Here is an 18,299-nt window from a genome sequence, read left to right as displayed (position 1 = left end):
TAGCAATGATAAAACTTCAATGATGCCTTGTTAGCACACCTCAGGCAAAGGAACCATCATAATCTGAGATCACAAATTTGTAGAATAGCATTCTCAGTGGCCTAAAAACGTGACTTTGTGTGGTCATTGATATAGTTCTGGTGTCCCGTAGACGTAACAAAGTTGCGCTGGCTCTGCCGGCAACATAGCCATTTTTCGCAGTTGATTTCTCATCAACTGCGAAATCAGTTGATGAAAAATCAGCTCAACGTCAATCGAAATCCCTCCACCCGAATATTTGCGTCCAGGTAGCTGTCCCAATAATATTTTCAGACCCATGCACCATTGTTACATTTAGACCTGTCATGAAAAGTCCACAAAGGCAATTCGATATGACGCACTCGTCCCCCTCCCTCCGCTCTCCCTTCCCCAAGTCTAGCATAACATATGCGTTGTATCTAACAGTAATATCAATGCAATGCTATTGGTGCGGGATCAGTGTCCAGTGGTAGGGCGCCAAACGAGTGAGAGTGGGTAGGGGGCTGAGCATTAAGAATTGACGCAGCTCACCCCCTCCCCCCCAAAAAAAGCGCCAAAGGTAGGTGCCTTCCCTGGTGCGGTTCGCTTACTTCCCAAAGTTGGGTGGTGGCTTGAGACCAAGTTGAGGGAGGGGGGCCTGGACACCAGTTTGGAGGGGCTGGCTTCCTTTCCCGACTGAATGGGAAACTACACCCCTGCCAGTGATGGTAATTGGTGATAGGCATGTCCTTTGCAGTGCCCTGTATCCAGTACGATCTCCACACATGAAGCTACTCTTATGTACCTAATGACGGTACGATTACAGAAAAAAAAATGCAATACAGCATGTCGTTTGGCCACACCATTGGTTTATCTTAACTAGTGGCATAAACAGCTCACATTAGTTACAGTAACAGTTAACAGGTCAGGCTCAGTACTTCGATGAGTTGGTCCTGTTCGATTCCACGGGGATTTCGCCTGGGGGTCTCACTTGTCCTCAAGGTAGCGTCAGTGATCTACCCCGCGGTCCTCTAATGTCTATTCCATTGATCATCGTGTCATTAACTTGCGCTCAATCAACATTCACTTGGCATTTCCAGAGCACTCGTCAAATAACATGTGATGGCATAGGAGCTGTTCGTAAATCAAAATTATTCCCAATTATTAGTGCTGCTGTTATTCCTCTAGGCAACCTGACGCTGTTGGAAATTGACCACCTGCAGCTATCAGCGTTATGTGATGGATCGATCAATTGCCCCCCCCCCCCCCCGCCCCGAAACCCTGTTAGGCCTGTGAAGCCAGTTTACTCTGCTTCCCATCTACAACTGTCATTTCCCTGTCATTATTTTAATCCCAGGTGAATGTGGTAATGCCACAAGAATGCTAAGGTCGTCAGCATTACAAGCGGCTTGCACATTTTGAGCAGCTTCGTATGAAATGTTCATGATTTCTGGGCTTCTGAAGGCCAGGAGCGTTGCAACAGGGGGAGGAAGGGGGGGGGGGGCGGGGTAGAGCGGGAAATTGATCTTTCAACTTTCTGAACATTTGGCGCTGTTCCTCTGGGCATTGACAGAACACAAATAACCAAAAATAGATGTTTGCCCCTCAACTTGGGAGAACCCTCGTTGCCCCAGCTGAACGTCCATCCATATAAGCTCATAAGACACCTATCTAAGACATCTATCTAAGCTCATAAGACACCAATGTCTCGCCAGCCCCATTTGCAAACTCATGGCTGCCGTTGAGGCTTGCGTTTGGGAGCCTACACGGGTGTAACCTCAAGACTGTGACGTGAGGACGTAGCTCCGTTTGCCAAAGATCGCGAAATATTTAGGTCTATGGCGCTGCAAGCAAGGAATAGCTCAAAAATGATATCAGGATCTTAAAAATTTGTTGGTTATTTTCAGTTCAGAGCCAAAATAAATACTCAAAAGTGATCCCTACAATCCTATTGCCGGCACCACGTAAAATCAGATTGTATTTGCCTTTCTGGCCCATTTGGCCAGGACAAATCCTGGTGCCCCTCTTACCTTGAATACATCCGCTGTCGCCTTCTTATTGGTTGCACACTGAAACATTTCCCGTCTATCCAGTTTAACTTTGAACCTTGATTTCAGCCTGAGCGTGCTTTGCCAAAAAATAGTCACCGAGAGGGGCATTCCCTGTTTTGCTTTCAGCGCCTCGTAGGTGTTCACTATATCAGGCTGGAATATGGAGGGAGGTATGGGGCCCTATGCCCCTTTTAGAGCTCAAAGTCATCTACAGAGCACAAGACCACCCAGACAGAAAAATAAGTGGATCTATTGTTACAAAAAGTAGGTGGCCAAATCTTAACGTACAGGGCTCATCATGGCCGATTATGTGACCGTGGTATGTGCCTTTATGTGTGATGTGTACCAGCTTAAAATCGTTTACATGTGTAGGTGATGTCTGACGCGTGACGTGCGATGCCTGTTCAATTGAAATCGTTTGCATGTATCGTTGATGCGCGGTCTGTGACGCCTGTTTACTTCAACTCTCTTGCATGTTTGAATGAAGCGCGATACGTGATGCCCCTTTGCTTGAATTCGTATGCATGCACGCGTATTTTGGCGTATTTTAATTCTTAGGCATGCACTGAATCATGGCAATGGCTGGTAATCGCTCTTTGTTTAATCACCGAAATGTTGGTGTCCTGTAAAAACTGTGACTTGTTGTTTCAAAAAAGCCTGCAAAATAGAGCAGGATCATCGGCAGGCAACTTTGAATTCACGTCTGCTATTGTTTCGATAAAGGCAGTTTGCCGAAATGTAAACCAATCCATTTCTCCACCCTCCTGGTTTTTCTCCGAGGAATAAGGCCATCACTAACGTTTTATCTATGTGAATAATGTTCCTCGCGAATGCACTGAACAACTTGCGCAAAAAGTCGCCCTTATTGGATGAAGAGCATGGTCCAATGACAGGCTGGTGTTGCAGTCAGTGACCAGCCACAGTTGGTTGGAACCCGACTATGGAAAGTAGGCGTATTATCAAACGTCTTGAGTTTTATTCTATAGGAACAAGCGGCTTAGAAGCAATGGAAAACTATTGTTGAAAACCCGTTCTGTGATGCCTGCAACACGTAAATGGCCTGGGACATCCCCATGATGACGTCACCGTGGGATTGCCAGACTGAGTTCCGAGCAGCTTCCGATTCCCCTGCCAGTGTCCAACTGGCTTCAGCCAATCCCTGACTGAGCTGACCTGGACCGTCCAGGTAAAGTGATGACAAAACGATAACTTTCCAGGATACTTTTAATGATTTTGTGATGTGCATTTCATGCCTTATTACCTTGCAATGTATCGGTATAATCAGAGTTTCGGATAGTGTTGGTTAGCTACTTGAATCTTTAACAGCTATACTACACCAAACCACAACATAACACAGCCACAGCCATACTACACCATACTACACAGCCATACTACACCAAATCACACAGGTAATGCGTTCTCAGACCAAAAGCGGGGAGTTCGTGGGTATCGATTTATCTGGTTCTATGTTTTTCAGCATCAATAAAACACCCCTGTGATATTACGCTGCCGCCTATGCGACGGCTAAACTCTGCTGGGATGTCAGGGTCACTGATGTAAATAAACAAGCTGTTTGAAACAGACTCACTTAAAATGACGTATCGTATACCTTTCCTGTGCCTCTTTATTGTACCTTTCGCATCGAACGTGAAGAGATTGAAAAAGGCTCCTCCAGACAACCACCCTAACCTAGCCAAAGCCCAAACGTTACAGCGCGAGGAAAGGATAGGGAGAAATGGTCAACTCGGTACGAACGATCATTTGACCCAGACTAGGATTATAATTAATCTCACTGCGCTCGTTCGGGTTACTGTACTTACAACTTTTTATCGGGTCACAATTCAACGTACACCAATCGACGCAGCGTAGCTGATGTTCTGGGGACAAACGAGCAAGAAAAGAGCATAGTCTTTATGTTGTGGCCTACTGGTACGCAAAGGTCGAACCTATTACTTTTGGCTGCCACAAGTCAAAAATCACCTTTATACAACGCAAAAAAAGTTTATCATTCGAAACACCGTAGTTCATTTCCCTGTGATAAATGCAACGTCGTAAGCCACAGGTGAACATAACTCAAAATAATCCATTTTGGGTGCTGATATGCCGCACAAACCGGCAAGGTGTGCGGATCACAATAAGAGTACACCAAACCACATGTTGTAGCCAATTTATCGCAGTCAGATTAGCATAGCAGGTTATGCTACGTGTTTCGTGACCGGAGATCAGCAAAACTAAAAATGCTTTCTCTGGGTCCGCTGACAAGATAAGACATCACCCTTCTGCGACGTGATCTTAATGCAAAGCACTCTTTTCGACCCGGGGCGCATGGGTCTTTATTCACTGACATTAAACGTGCTCCACCCATTTGCCGCAGTCATCCTACAAACTTGTTTTTTATCAACGCATTTCTGTGGCACTGGTGACAGGTTCCCAGCATATTTTTGGCGGATAGTTGTATTACAGAAAGTTTTGAGCTGGGCGCTTCCTTGAAAATGGGGTTATTTCCCCGCCGAATAGCCGTCTGTAGTCTAACTGTACAGTAATAACAGGCAGGGGTGTACGCACAACGTAACCCTCGGGGCACGTGCACCCTCCTTTCCAAATGTATGACATGTATTGATGTGTACGTAGCCAAATGTTCACAGTTAAAAACACTTGATCAAGACGTCAAAATTGGAAGATCCCAAATGAGCAATACTGTTTGACGGTACGCAAGAAATTGCACGCACCCGAGGCGTCCTAAACTTGGTTTTGGCGAACATTTCGAGTTTTGTCGCTCTCATTTTGAAATTATTAGTTCGCTCCTCATAACAAATCCAACATTTTGTTTCTCCTTCATTCAGTTCTAAAAAGCCATTTCCTTTTTTCTTCTCTAGGTTGACTGATCCTGGAAAGTGTGATCTCACCTCATTGCATCCAATAAACACACAGAATGTGATGATGTGTGTATTGTTCGTGAAAGCACTTGACCAACCACCAGGCACTGACAGTGACATCTACCGGTACAACTCTACACTACATAGACAGCACAGCGACATGGATAAAAACTGCTTGCATGCGGGGCTCGCTTCACCCCTATATCCAAACATTTCATATCCCCGGCACGAAGTTCATCTGGGCCACGTTTAATGCTCATGAACCCAAATCTGCTCCGAAGCGAGTAGTAGAAAACGTCACAAGGCGGCTAAATAATTAAACGAGACACAGGCAGCTGGACACACCCGATAACGGCGTGTTATGAATATTGACATACATCACGGCGTAGATCTTGAAACCGCAGGGCACCACATTGACACGAAACACGGAATTAGATGGGATAGCCAGGAGAAAATGGCATGTTGAAAACCGTAGGTAAACGATACCTTGTATATACAGTCGGCACACGGAGATATGCTCACGAATTACAAGTATGATGCAAATATGTTACAAGGTAGTTGTTTGAATCTGTCCGTCTAGACATTTCCTCGCTTTTCTCCTTTAAAGATGGGTCAGAAAGCTACTTGTTTAGCGCCCTAGTCACGGTTCTAAAGATATATATTTGTTCAACCCGAGGGATAAAAGCACATTCTGATCGGAACCAGATAATTGGTTATAAGGAGCTCTTAAACATAATTCGATAGTCTACAGACAGGCGGATACGAGAGAGGATGATATTGAGGATATTACGGCGCATATACATGAACACACCTGGAATGTCTAGTACTCCTTAGGTTCGAACAGCATGCACCGCGGCATGCAATGCATCACATTCATTATGAACAAACAATGCCCTCTGCTACGTCTTCTCCCTTCGTGAAGACGTCCGCCACTGTGACGTTGCTCGCGGTCAATCCTATCAATCACTTCCAAGCATGCGCGCCCGGTTAAGACAAAACGTGCAAACTTCTGTTGTCTGGAAGCGAACGAGACACATTGAGCGAGTGACGCATGTTTCCCATCCAGGGCAAACTATCGGATTCAACGCTGGTTCGACCATCTGTCCCACTCTGAGCCTCCAGTCGTTTCGTTTCTCCTCCGAACGTGGTCATATTTTGCAGCCGCAATCGACTACGGTGCAGAACCGCTAACCAGTAACGGTGCGAAACAAGCCCAAATCTCTCGGCATCAGGTGCTTTGGCGGCCAACGTTCTGCCATGAACTACGAACAATTTGCGGCTCTTATGGGTTTTACATCGACTAAGCAATGTCGGCGGGCCGGTTCTCCGGGCGCGCAGAGCTGGTGTCGGAGGGCCGGTTCTCCCGGCGCACAGAGTTGGTGTCAGCGATCCGGTTCTCCCGGCGCACAGAGCTGGTGTCAGCGAGCCGGTTCTCCCGGCGCACAGAGCCCGTGTCCTTGGGGCTGGTTCTCCGGGCGCACAGAGCTGGTATTGGCGAGCCGGTTCTCCGGGCTCACAGAGCTGATGTCGGCGAGCCCGTTTTACGGGCGCGCAGAGTTGGTGTCGGAGGGCCGGCTGGCAGCGACCTTCCACAGATCAGTGACGCCGGCCCGACACTTCGTTACGCGGCACACCAGCACGATACGGAGAGCCGACACGCGAGCTTGTTTGGCGGGCGGTGCCGGTCTGGGAAGATGGCGCGTGCGTGCCGCTGGCCGCCGTCAGCTGCCGCCCGTGGCACGGCTCACAAAATGGAGCACATGTTGCCGTGACAGCGGCCCGGAAACATGGACGTCGCTGAGATGCCCGAGGTAGCGAAAATGTACTTAGTCTGACGCTGGTTGGCTGAAATTGAGCGAGGCACGTCACGAAGGAGGTTATGAGAGACAAAGGCGAAAAGAGTGTTGTTGAAGAGATCGTTTATGGACTGTGTTAAGCCACAAAACTTTGACAAGGGCAAGGGTTTTGCGTCGGTGGAACCCTGAACAACAAGACAAGTGACGCAGAGTTAGTCAAAAATGAACTTTTCATCCATTTTATTAGAACTTGACACGCACAAAATGTTGCGAACACTCATATCAAGTAACCGAACTGCGTATCGTATAGCGTCGTATCGCACTGCGTAGCGAGAGATATAAGATAAGGTGACAAGGTGTGCCATCAATGTTTAGCAAACGGAGGTGTCACAGTGATTAGGTGTCACCTTTACTGGAGCACGAACCTCCCTGGTCGGTCTCCATGGGCAGCACGTCAGGCCGCTTCGCCCGCGACTTTCTGGGCAGAAAATGCCTGTCGGAACGGCGGCGGCCGTCCGACTTCTGCCCGCCCCTGCCATCTAGCGCCACCAGCTGGTACCAGCGAGGCTGCTCGTCGACGCTGTGTGGATCTGAAAATATAAGTATTTCTCTGAAGTCTTGATAATGTTTCACTTAGGTACTGCGTTCAAGAAACGTTGGACAAAGTTATGAATAGGAAGAAAGAGTAGCCATGTCTGTGCCAAGTAAGCTTAAGAAGGAGACTTTCAACAACTGAGGCGGTCTGAACTTTGCAAAGGACAAAATCTAGGGACAAAAGCGTTCTCTTTCAGTCATACACATACAAAACTAAACGCATCTTTTCAAGAAGCAAAAATTATCAAGAGCATACCATTGCATTATGCTGAATAATGTTGCCAACAGACATATTGGTGTCACGTGCGTAAGCAGTGCAAGTAAACTTTCAAATCTAGTTCATGAAGAGCAACATTTATTCCTTACCCGAATTCTCATTTAAACCTACATCGGTTTTCCAAATTTGGTGCGCAGTTTTCTTAAATGAACGTGATAATCCAGTGGTGACAATGCAAACTGCTGTGCGGTGCCTGAGGGGGAATTTCTACCGGGTCCTCGGTCTCTGGGTGCTAATATGGCCATTTCAATCACGGACGTCGGGGTCATGACAGGCCACCTCTCCAGCGCCATGTTCTCCCGTCACCTGACAAATCGATGCAGACTTGTCCCAGGTGCTCGTTGCCCTTGTACAGATCGTGGTTCCAGATGGAGACCTCCAGGCTGGAGGCACGCAGAGTCTCGGCCTGCACCTTGGGGTACACCATGGTCTGGTTCCACTCCGGCACCGACTCGTACGAGAAGTGACGGGTAGTCCGCGTATTCTCCGAGCTGTGGAACGCCGGGAGTGTCATCACACGGCCATGAACGTCTCCTTTAAGAAGGCCTGTTTAAGAATCTGTGGTCGTTGTGGTCTAGCGACGTGATCGTCCAGTGGTGACAATGCAAACTGCCGTGAGGTGCCTGGGTATCAATTCCTACCGGGTCGTTAGCCTCTGGGTGCTAATACGGCCATTTAAATCGCTCCTTAATGTAACCTGTAATCTTTGGCGCTTGTTTGGCGCCCCTAAGCCTGTGGACTTGGAGCGACATGCGACGCGTTCCCGGAAATCGTCAGTCTCAGGAAGCCTAGGGGGTATGCTGTACCGCAGAACACACTGCCCTGGTCGACCGTAACAATCTTTTACAAAACGGTCCAGTCGTTAGATCGGATACAAGTACAGGATCTGGTACAAGAATTTATTGCGAGCACCTGTGTGCGTGAGCTGCAGAAGCCGCACACGTGAAGCGAATGCTTCACAGTTGAAAATACTGTAGCAATCATCAGAATTGACGAAACGAGTTCACTAATAACCATTGGTATCCTTTTTAATAGGAAAAGACTACTCTACACAGCACAATTCTCTGTTAAGTAAATATGTTCCTCAATACAGCATGGTTTGATAACGTCATCGCACCTTGCACAGCATTGATTGAGAGCCAGTTGGCGGCCGTTATATTTGGAAATCGCGCTCATGAGCGCTGGATGTGAACACCTCGAAAAAGTATTCTTCTTGGCCTTGATCACCGCATGGCTTACGAAACGGCGGGATTTGAACGGCGCTATTATGGCGTCATTAATGCCAAGGTGTCTTTGAAATGCTCTCTCCGATGTACTTTTTTTCTTTTCGCGGGTGTATAGCCCAGAGACCAGAGGGGCTTAGGTCTTAAGAAGAGCAGTATTATGAACAACACCAAAAGGTTTTCAAAATGGCTATATCAGTTCAAATCCCATATAAATGTGGAGCGCCCTCATTAATAGTGCAGATCTGAGTGGCAAATCCGCCCATCCGTGTTTTGCTTTCGTCGCTGTGCCTGCTCTGGTATGCACCGTTTAACCATTTATCAAAGTTCTTGCAATGCATTGCAGTGGTTCTTGCCATGAGAGCAGAACCGCTCGTTGTCTGAATTTAAAACGTGCGGCTGTCGCCAGCTGAATCCGGCCAGCCGCACCTGTGCAGGCACAAAACATTAACTTAGGCCTGAGAGCACCGTTTTGAGCTACTGCGGCGTTTGCCTGGTGACAGGTCATCAGCACTTGGCTCGTCATCCCAGCGGCATACCTGCAACAATCACCAAAACATCACGTTCCAGAAAAGAAAAACGTTCAAACCTACTTTAACAGAAGGTCGCTGCAAAGCCTAGCTGTGACGACGCCCCGGCTGTGTAGCGGTAAGCGCCAGGCCACTTATGTTGGCTGTTGGGTGCAGGGCCGCACCGCACAGGCGCGCGTCGCTGCCGCGGCCGGCCGGTACCTGGCGTCCGGGAGCAGCGTGGCCCTGACGAATGGGTCCGGCCTCGTGTCGCCGTTCGGCCGTCGGGTCTTCAGGTTTTTGGCCCGCAGCACGCTGACGTACAGTATGTGGGCCACCACGTCGTAGCAGAGCTGGAGCTGAATCTGGCCCAGCGCTATCCCAAGTGGCAAGCGCTGGAAAACGAGATCTCGCTTTAGATAGAGCCCTGGTGTACGTATCTGTTGATTACAAGTGACGTCCATCTCAGACTGCTTCTGGCAACCGAGATCGTGGGATAAGAAACATTCTGTGTCGCGCGAATTTGATTGCCAAGGACGGTTCAACAGAGACGCCCATTAGAAAATGCCCGAGATGCATAATTTTTTAATTTAATTTTTAATTAAAATTTTTAAAAATTTATTTAAAAAGTTTAAAAATTAATTGACTACCACGCCTCGGAAAGTTATGCCGTCTGAAAAAGCTACGCTTTACGCTAAAGCACGGTATTGTCAATATGAATTGCATGGTACAGCAGTACATCCTTTTTCCCTACATGGATAGCGTTCGTGGGCGAGGAGGAAAGCAATAGCCAGGTATATAATAGCTTGTAAAAAATGGGATCAAATCTCCGCGCTTTTCGACTCGTAGTGTTCTCAATGCATTCCCCCCCCCGCCCCCCCCCCCCCCCGCCCGCCACCTTCCCATACTTGTTCGTTACTCCAAGTGGCGATTGAGAAAAAGAGTGAGAAGTGAAGCACTGAAAAGAGAGAACGATTCGCAGATGTTGAGGCGAAATTTGCCAATGCAGGCCTCAGCGCAGCGGCCGGCGGTCACGACAGCCCCGCGCTCGCGCTCACCCGGGTGGTGGCGGAGGTGCCGGCGGCGCGCACGGCTGCCGCTGGTGCCCCGGTCGAGGTCAGGCGCTGGATCGAGTCGCCGCCGGCCAGCCGGCCGCAAGTTGCTTACGCTGTCCATCGGGTCGATGCTGGAGTTGTTCTCGCGGCGATCTGGCCGGCACAAACGGCGCGCTGTGTCACGGTAGAATTATTGACGAATGTGGCGTGAGCCGGCCATCAATGTGGCACACGGCCGGCGAGCATCGCTGTGGCCCTCCGAGGCCGCTCTGATGGGCGGGGCGGCGTCCAGACACGAGAGGCCGTCTACAACGCTGCTTGGTATGCTGGCTGTGTCCCTTACATGATGTGGCTGGGTTGTGGGTTGGTTTAGAAGCGAGAGTACTGAGTCCTGCGGCGCTTTCAAGAGTGGGTTTATACAATTAGCTTCGTTTGTCCCTCCGACAGCCATTAAGTTGGAAGAATTGAATTAGAAGTCACTGATGACCACTGATAATGAATGATGACCACTGATGATCACTGATGATCACTGAGTCATCATTGATGATGTAATGAAGGCAACGAAAACTGTTTTTTAGTCCGGTATATAGAGGGCTATGGCATCCCCTAATGTATATGAAGCACTTCTTTGCAACATCATTTACCCCTTGCCCTCCAGTAATTCTGAAGAGCTGTGGCTCTAATGTGAGCAATTGAGGACATAATTATTAATTCTGAATAAAACGCCACGTAAATTCTTAGTGTTAGAATGAGATCAGCTGAACGAAATTGGCGGAAGAAACTGTGTTCTATTTTTCTGAATCTGTTGTAGCTGAAAAGATGCCATCGTACTTTTTTCATTCCCGCCTCGTTCATGAAAACGGAAGAGTTTTTGGTTAGCCCATTCGCTTTAAAGTGATCAATGGTATTTGATCCAGGTCTATGCAACTTTTCCTCGGTAGGAGTGAATGGCTAGAACGTTAGAGGCTGGTAGACCAAGGGCTATCAGTATTCAACGGAAAGCCCGATACGGAGCTGGTTCGAAGCGCGACATTTTTCAAATGGTTGGTAATATGCGAGATAATGTATTATGCATTAATGTATTATTGCATAATGTGTTATTCCGTCCTGTCGTCCAGCTTTGCTTCCATCTAAGAATAAAGCGTTCAATTGCCGCTGCAATGTGTTGGCCTGTGGGCCAACTCACCGGTGCAGGTGCAGGCTTGTGGGCCAACTCACCGGTGCAGGCGCTGGCCTGTGGGCCAACTCACCGGTGCAGATGCAGGCCTGTGGGCCAACTCACCGTCGTCCTCGTCGAGGGTGCCGTTGCCAGCTCGGCTCAGCTTCGCCTCGACGGGGTTGCCAGCTCGGCTCAGCTTCGCTTCGACGGGGTTGCCATTGGTGTCGTAGACTGTGTCGGTCTTCCTGACGCTCCTGCTGCGCCTCGCCGGCCCACCCTCCGCCGTCTCCCCCGGAACCCTGGGCAGTGACCTGCGACCTCGCGACCCACATGTCACCTGCGGGCTACCGCTCGACGAGCGGTCCAGCTTCGGCGCGGCGCTGGCTTTGGCTGGCGAAGTCGAAACAGGCGGCGTCTTGGGACCGCAGTCAGCTAATATTTCAATCTCTTGAGTAGATTCGCTCAAAATTTTCTGGACTTCCTCGTATGTTTTGCCACGTAAGCAAGTGCCATTCCATTCAACAATTTCGTCACCTGCGGACAGGAGTGCAAAGCTCATCCCCGCAACCTCACACGATATAAAAAATGCATCAACCGTAGCTTAATGAGTCATTTAATTAGTCTACCACGCTTTGATATAGTCCAGGACATGCCATTTATGGGACATGACGTTTCTAGTTAACTTTGTTCATTAATGGTTGCAAGAGCTCGGATCAATTGCTAAAAGAGCAAAATCCATGCGTTGACGTACTGTACCTTCTTTAAGTTGCCCCAGTAGATCTATCACTCCTCCCTTGTAAATTTTTCCGACAAATGCTCCAGTCTCGCCGCTGGGTGTCAATTTTCCTCCCACAAGCTTCATACCAACCCCACTTTCACCTGCGGGAAAAAAAGGCTGGCTTCGAATCGTTCGGAAACTACTCTGAAGCTTAACTGGAAGCCCTAACAGGCCGGCATGTGATGAAGTGCGCTGCCTGGTTGCGTTTTCATACGCTGCCAATGTCTAGGTCACAGAGAATGCGTCGCTATCAAAGGTGACGGACAGTCTATACTCGTGTTTTGTGATAGCTTTGAGTCTATGTAACATTTTCTGTGTGCTAAGATCCTCGAAAGACGGTCAAAATTGTCTTACATGCTTGATAATCATACCACATCGTTACTGCCACACGACGCAGACTACATTAGCCAGGTGAAATTTGATGAGCACCAAGTATCATACCTGAACGATGCTTCTCCCTTGTTACGAACAAACGTTTCATAGTAGACTGGCACCCCGCTTCTTTGACGTGCTGATGATCGGGTGTCTGAGGAAAACGCAAAGGCTGAACAGACATCAGCGCCGTTAAGACAGCAGTGTGTGCGGCGAACAACACATCCATAGAGATGGGCTATCGCTTTTGAGGGTAAGCAGTAACATCCGTGTGCCCCTTTGGAAGATGTCATTTAATGGCAAGCCTTCCATTTTATACGTGGTTGGTGGTCACGACCATATTCGATGGGCACGACCATCTTCTGAGACGCGTTAGTAATCGCATAATGCTCGTCGTCGTTTGTAGCATTTTCAAAATCACTCGGACTGGTATAGATTTATATTGTTCTGGTACTTGAACAAACGAGTTTTGTGCAAATACATGAAGACAATGCGACTGACTATGCCATAATAGCTATGTGCTGGTGCTCACTTTTGCGAAACGATGCTGGTGTAACTCTACTCGCAGGTGAGGAATCAACTTGGCGGACACGCGTCACAGCCCACACACGAAACCGAACGAGCACATTTAATTCGAGAGGTGTTGTGCACTTTAGCCAGCTCGTGGCATAGTGCAGGTATGTCAGGGACTCCTGTGCGCGTGTAACGCGACGCGGGCGGACCCTATGGCGGGTGCGGCGGCCCCTGGTCGGCTCTTTTTCAACCTCAGTGGCCTGGCGGGCCAAGTGTCAGGCGCAGTGATCCCTGGTAGACCCAGTGTTGGGTGCAGTGACGGCTGGCGGGCTTTGTGCTGAGTGGAGAGGCCCCTGGCAGACCCTTTTCTGGACGTAGAGGCCCCTCGCAGGCCCTGAACCGGGTACAGCGGACCTTGGCGGGTCCCAGACACTGGTGGACTCCGTGTGAGGTGTAGCAACCCGTGGTGCGGGCTCTGTGCGCGGGATGTAGCGGCCCGTGGTGTGGGCTCTATGCGCAGAGCAACGACTTCTAGTGTGGGCTCTGTGCGAGGCATAGCGATCCGTGGTGTGGGCTCTGTGCAAGACATAGCGACCCGTGGTGTGGGCTCTGCGCGTGGGGCAGCGGCCCGTGGTGTGGGCTCTGTGAGCGGGGCAGCGGTCCGTGGTGTGGGCTCTGTGAGCGGGGCAGTGGTCCGTGGTGTGGGCTCTGTGCACGGGGCAACGGCCCCTGGCTGGCTTAATGTCGGGCACGGCGGCCCCTGACCGGCCATGCGCCGGACGCACGGACCTTTGCGGGGTGCAACGGCCCCTGGCGAGGCCCGTGCCGAGTGCAGCGATCACTGGTGTTGACACTGCACTGAGAAGCTTTGCCGGACAGCGGAGAGCAGGCGGCAGATGACACTGCCATTGGCATGCGGCACAACAACAACACCGAAAGTATGAAATATAGCTTACGTTCTTACTTGTGTTTTCTTGGGCCGGCCGGCGTCCCGCGGTCAGAGCGGGCGGCGGCGGGGCGCGCGCGCGCCGCGTGTGGCCGCCCATCAGGCCGTAGTCGTCCGGTACGGCGGCCGCTCCTGGTGGTGGTGCCGCGCGGTAACTATACCCTCTGTCTACCGGGTGGCCGAGGGAGGGGAAGGGCTCTACCGGAGAGACGACGGCATACGGCACAGCGTTAGTCCAGGGCCGCTAGCTACGAGAGGGCGCAGTCGGCCGCGCGCGACGCCGACCGCCTGTTCAGGGGACAGCCTACTCGAGTCTGCTACGCCCTGCGGCGGGGCGCACACCGGACAGGAATGCAGGCTACTCTGACAGCCACTGGTCTAAATTCGCTAGGTACATACACACACACAGATCTAGTCTTTACAGCGTCTATGCGTAGCATTCTGCACGGTTTTACGCGTAGGCACATTGATTCTCGCAAAACACTGAGCTCTGACGATTTGCTTTAATGTACGGCTTACAGGATGCCCAGGTCGTTGGGCGCTATGTGGTCGAGTATCCTACTATGTAGCTGATCATCCTAAAGCTGAAATCATGGCCAGCATCATGAATGGTAACATTGTTTGCATATATGCATTATAGGTTCAATGCAGTTTAAAGGTAAACTTTGTTTCAACGTAATATTTTTGACATTTTTTTTTAACTTGTGCTTTTGCTGCTAGAAGAGCCCACATCACCACAGAACATCTCTAAAAAAGCGTTGTTGAGATTTTCGTTAATCAACGAAATACAGCTTCACTGGTTGAATGCAGTGGATAACTGCGAACGATATCCGCGTAGGTGCTGCTGAACTGCTTGATGAGCTGTTTTCAAGGTATTCCAAAATACTTCGTGAAATTATGTTGAAAAGGCACGGGTATTGGGGAGCCGCGGCGGTCTGCCCCTTAAAATGCAGCTGTTTATCTCACCCAAGCCAATTGGGCGCCGTCGGTGGCGTGAGACGAGGCGAGGCCAACACGAATGGTAGATTTACCCTGTTTTATCATGTATCACGTATCACGTATCAAACCCACTGATTAAGCCAGACGTCTACGGTGTCCGATGCCAACAAGTTTGACCAATGCGTCGGAAAGCCGTGGGAAAGTCTACCGTTCATCAAAAGCTGGCGGGTGGAGCTCCACTTATCACAAATTAACATTGACTGTAAAACGACTGATTATGAGATTGGTGAGGCTCACCAGGTCTTGCAACTTAGTCAGCAAAATCTGTGAATTTGCAATGATGCGTTGTTTTGGCAATTGTGACAAAGTTGTTGCAAACATAGATTTCACCTCTCAAACCAAACGTTTCAACTGTGCATTCGTCGCATTGAACAGTTTTACATGTAAGCGTAGCTAAAATTGTCCAATATCTCTCGGCATTGTACAAAGCGTCCTGTATTCGAAACCTCGATTTCCAAAAGGGCGATGTCTGTCACCTTTCGGTCGATTACTGGCATACTAGCGCAGTGACGTGTGTGTTGGACAGACTACTGGCATACTAGCGCAGTGGCGCATGTGTTAGACAGATTACTGGCATACTAGCGCAGTGACGTGTGTGTTGGACAGATTACTGGCATACTAGCGCAGTGGCGTATGTGTTGGACAGATTACTGGCATACTAGCGCAGTGGCGTATGTGTTGGACAGATTACTGGCATACTAGCGCGGTGACATATGTGTTGGACAGATTACTGGTATACTAGCGCAGTGGCGTATGTGTTGGACAGATTACTGGCATACTAGCGCAGTGGCGTATGTGTTGGACAGATTACTGGCATACTAGCGCAGTGACGTATGTGTTGGACAGTAGTTCTGAGATCCGCTAGTGAGTCGCAGTCGGTACATTCACCCGCAGCATGCAGTTGGTGTCACGCCTCAGTATACTTAAGTCGCTGAGATCAGACATTTGCCTCCTATAACGGCCCAAAACAGGCGGCCACATAAGTGGTGCACGAGAGAGCGTGGAAGTCTGTTTTAGTTATGTCTTTTGGAGACAAAATACCTGGTTGACTGAAGACCTATATGAATCAATTCGATTCCCGATCGGTCACAGAAACGTCTTTCGGTCGCTTCTCAAACAGATAATGAGTAAAAACATGCCGCACATTTCAAGGTAGCACAAATATAAAAACAAATTATGGCTAACCCAGTTAAGGAGCTCCAGTTTCGAGTCACGATTTCATATTTCGTATGTTGCATTTTTCAGAGCGATCGTTCTGGAGTAAATACAGATTCACGGTGCTCATAGGGAGCATGCACCTACATAGCTTCTAGAAATAATGGTTTCTGAGTGGGCCCGTTTAAGTTGAAAATTGTTTTATACAACATGTTTCATTTAAAACATCAAGTCAAAGAAGACTGTCATTTGTGTAGCATACTATTCATTAACATACATCTTTATATTACAGAGCTTTGAACTTTTGAACATTTTTCATTTTTTAAGTCAGTATTTATCTACTTAGTAAAACAGTTCCACGACAGCCCCAGAATGCGACGTACTTCTCAAATTGCCCAATGATCCACACCTGCTACGACTGTATTGTCTTGCAAATGACGCGTGTAGCCGCTGAGTGCGGGGACAGAGGCCTGCATCTCCAGCTGCCAAACCACCATAATTGTGTGAGAGATACTACTTTAAATGTCAGAAGTTTGGTTACACTTCCTGACAGTAAGCTCTTGTGTAGCCTATTGTTGAAATATGTACGTGCACGTTTATAATTAGCATTTCAAGTGAAACATCCAGCAGGTCAAACAAACTTGGTCAGACGATTAACGTTCTAAAACATTTCATGCCGCCGTCGTAAAAAAATAATCATATTGGGGTCACATCTAGTATTATCACGCTACCCATTACCATCTCATCAATACTCATTTATCTTGGGTACGCCACCCTCGTGGTGCAGGCCATCCATCGGCTCTGATGGATTGGAAACTGTGCGTTAAGAATAGAATCGGTTGTCCCTCCTCCAGTATGATTTTTTCGTGAGCAAAGGTGGCTGCAAATAGCTTCTATCGTGGAACAAATATGAAATTACTCTCTTTTGTGCAGCGATATTAAACAAATTTACACTTTTACCTTGCACATGTAGTCATCATTGCCCTTCACCTTCCCGCTATTCTTAAAGGCTGAACACTATTTGTTGAGTTGAAGAAGACCCCTGAGACTGTGTGCATAGTTGATAAACCATTTGAAATCGAGTCCAAATTTGTTAACGTTGTCGAATCATTTTGCACGTGTCCTTTGATCACCGTATGTGCGGGGATGTTGCGTACCCCGTGGTGAAGGCGTTGCGAATCGATTGCGCTTTTCACGGTACGAAGACAAATATTCTAGACACGTTTTATATGGAATGTGATATTGCTAACGTCGTCGCTTTCCATTGGTTCATATGAATGCATGCTTAAACAATACGGCGTCATTAAATGTGATTGCCGGAATTATATGCAAGACACACGCTTGACAAAGACGTGAATGTGGATGAGTAAAACGAAGATATTACACGCGAGCATGGCGAAAAAGTGAACAAAAACGTGGAATAAAAATGCTGATCCTAGGACACGAATATCAACGAAAAAGTAAATCCTGCAATAAAGATGTACTGACCTTAAATATATGTGGCTGTTGCACATCGATGTGCTGTTAGCCATTGGTAGCCAAATGTAACAAGCCTCATGTAAGCCTCATAAAGCACACAAGCCTCATGCAATTTTCAGTAAGTGGTGTCAGCCGCACATCAAACGGTACCCCTCTTAAGACGACGCTTATGCCCGGTTCGTCATCTAGACGGCTTGTATCAGGAGCATGTCAGCTCAAAACGCGATCGAGGCAATATCTGCGAGTGGTGCATCCTAACGTGGCTGATACCTTTTGTGGCTTTTACGCTCATATTTTGCATTCTACAAAATGCAGGTACTGTGCTGAAACCAGCATGGGTTGCTAGTCTTTTTACTTTCACTCTTGTCTTTGGGTGTTTTGCGCTTTAGCAGTGCAGCTTTTTAATTTTCTTCATTTTGTTTTGCGTGGCAGTGTGCCCCTTCATTTGAGAATCATATTGGTACGCTTAAACGTCATCGTGCATCAACAATGTAAGTCAACTGTTTTCTTTACTTTCAAT

At 48.5% G+C, this 18,299-nt stretch overlaps 2 protein-coding genes across 2 annotated transcripts; both read right to left on the bottom strand.

The window, feature by feature from the left end:
* Positions 1 to 4,995: 4,995 nt before the first annotated feature.
* Positions 4,996 to 10,465, bottom strand: LOC119112279 (uncharacterized). The gene is made up of 5 exons (XM_037236393.1): positions 10,382 to 10,465; positions 9,546 to 9,718; positions 7,898 to 8,082; positions 7,146 to 7,310; positions 4,996 to 6,769 (listed from the first exon to the last, which is right to left on the bottom strand). The coding sequence occupies exons 3-5, from the start codon at positions 8,016 to 8,018 to the stop codon at positions 6,669 to 6,671; spliced, it is 387 nt and encodes a 128-aa protein (XP_037092288.1). The 5' UTR covers positions 8,019 to 8,082; positions 9,546 to 9,718; positions 10,382 to 10,465; the 3' UTR covers positions 4,996 to 6,668.
* Positions 10,466 to 10,472: 7 nt separating this feature from the next.
* LOC119111266 (regulating synaptic membrane exocytosis protein 1-like) lies at positions 10,473 to 14,178 on the bottom strand (the record flags this gene model as incomplete). The annotated part of the gene is made up of 5 exons (XM_037235087.1): positions 14,157 to 14,178; positions 12,757 to 12,841; positions 12,294 to 12,416; positions 11,661 to 12,071; positions 10,473 to 10,531 (listed from the first exon to the last, which is right to left on the bottom strand). Coding segments are annotated over exons 2-5 (633 nt in total), but the record flags the coding sequence as incomplete, so codon positions are not given.
* Positions 14,179 to 18,299: the final 4,121 nt, after the last annotated feature.

This window comes from Pollicipes pollicipes, unplaced genomic scaffold (assembly GCF_011947565.3).
Source record: "Pollicipes pollicipes isolate AB1234 unplaced genomic scaffold, Ppol_2.1 Scaffold_7261;HRSCAF=8764_pilon_pilon_pilon, whole genome shotgun sequence".
In the NCBI taxonomy this organism is placed as follows: Eukaryota; Metazoa; Arthropoda; class Thecostraca; order Pollicipedomorpha; family Pollicipedidae; genus Pollicipes; species Pollicipes pollicipes.
Note: the sequence above shows the minus strand (reverse complement) of the source record. Positions and strands in the feature narration are given on the sequence as shown.

Coding starts and splice junctions, on each gene's coding strand:
- LOC119112279 (XM_037236393.1), bottom strand. CDS start 8,018: ATGGTGTACCCCAAGGTGCAGGCCGAGACTCTGCGTGCCTCCAGCCTG. Junction 7,311..7,897: donor AGTCTGCATCGATTTGTCAG/GTGACGGGAGAA, acceptor TTATATTTTCAG/ATCCACACAGCGTCGACGAG. Junction 6,770..7,145: donor CATGGAGACCGACCAGGGAG/GTTCGTGCTCCA, acceptor GCTCAATTTCAG/CCAACCAGCGTCAGACTAAG.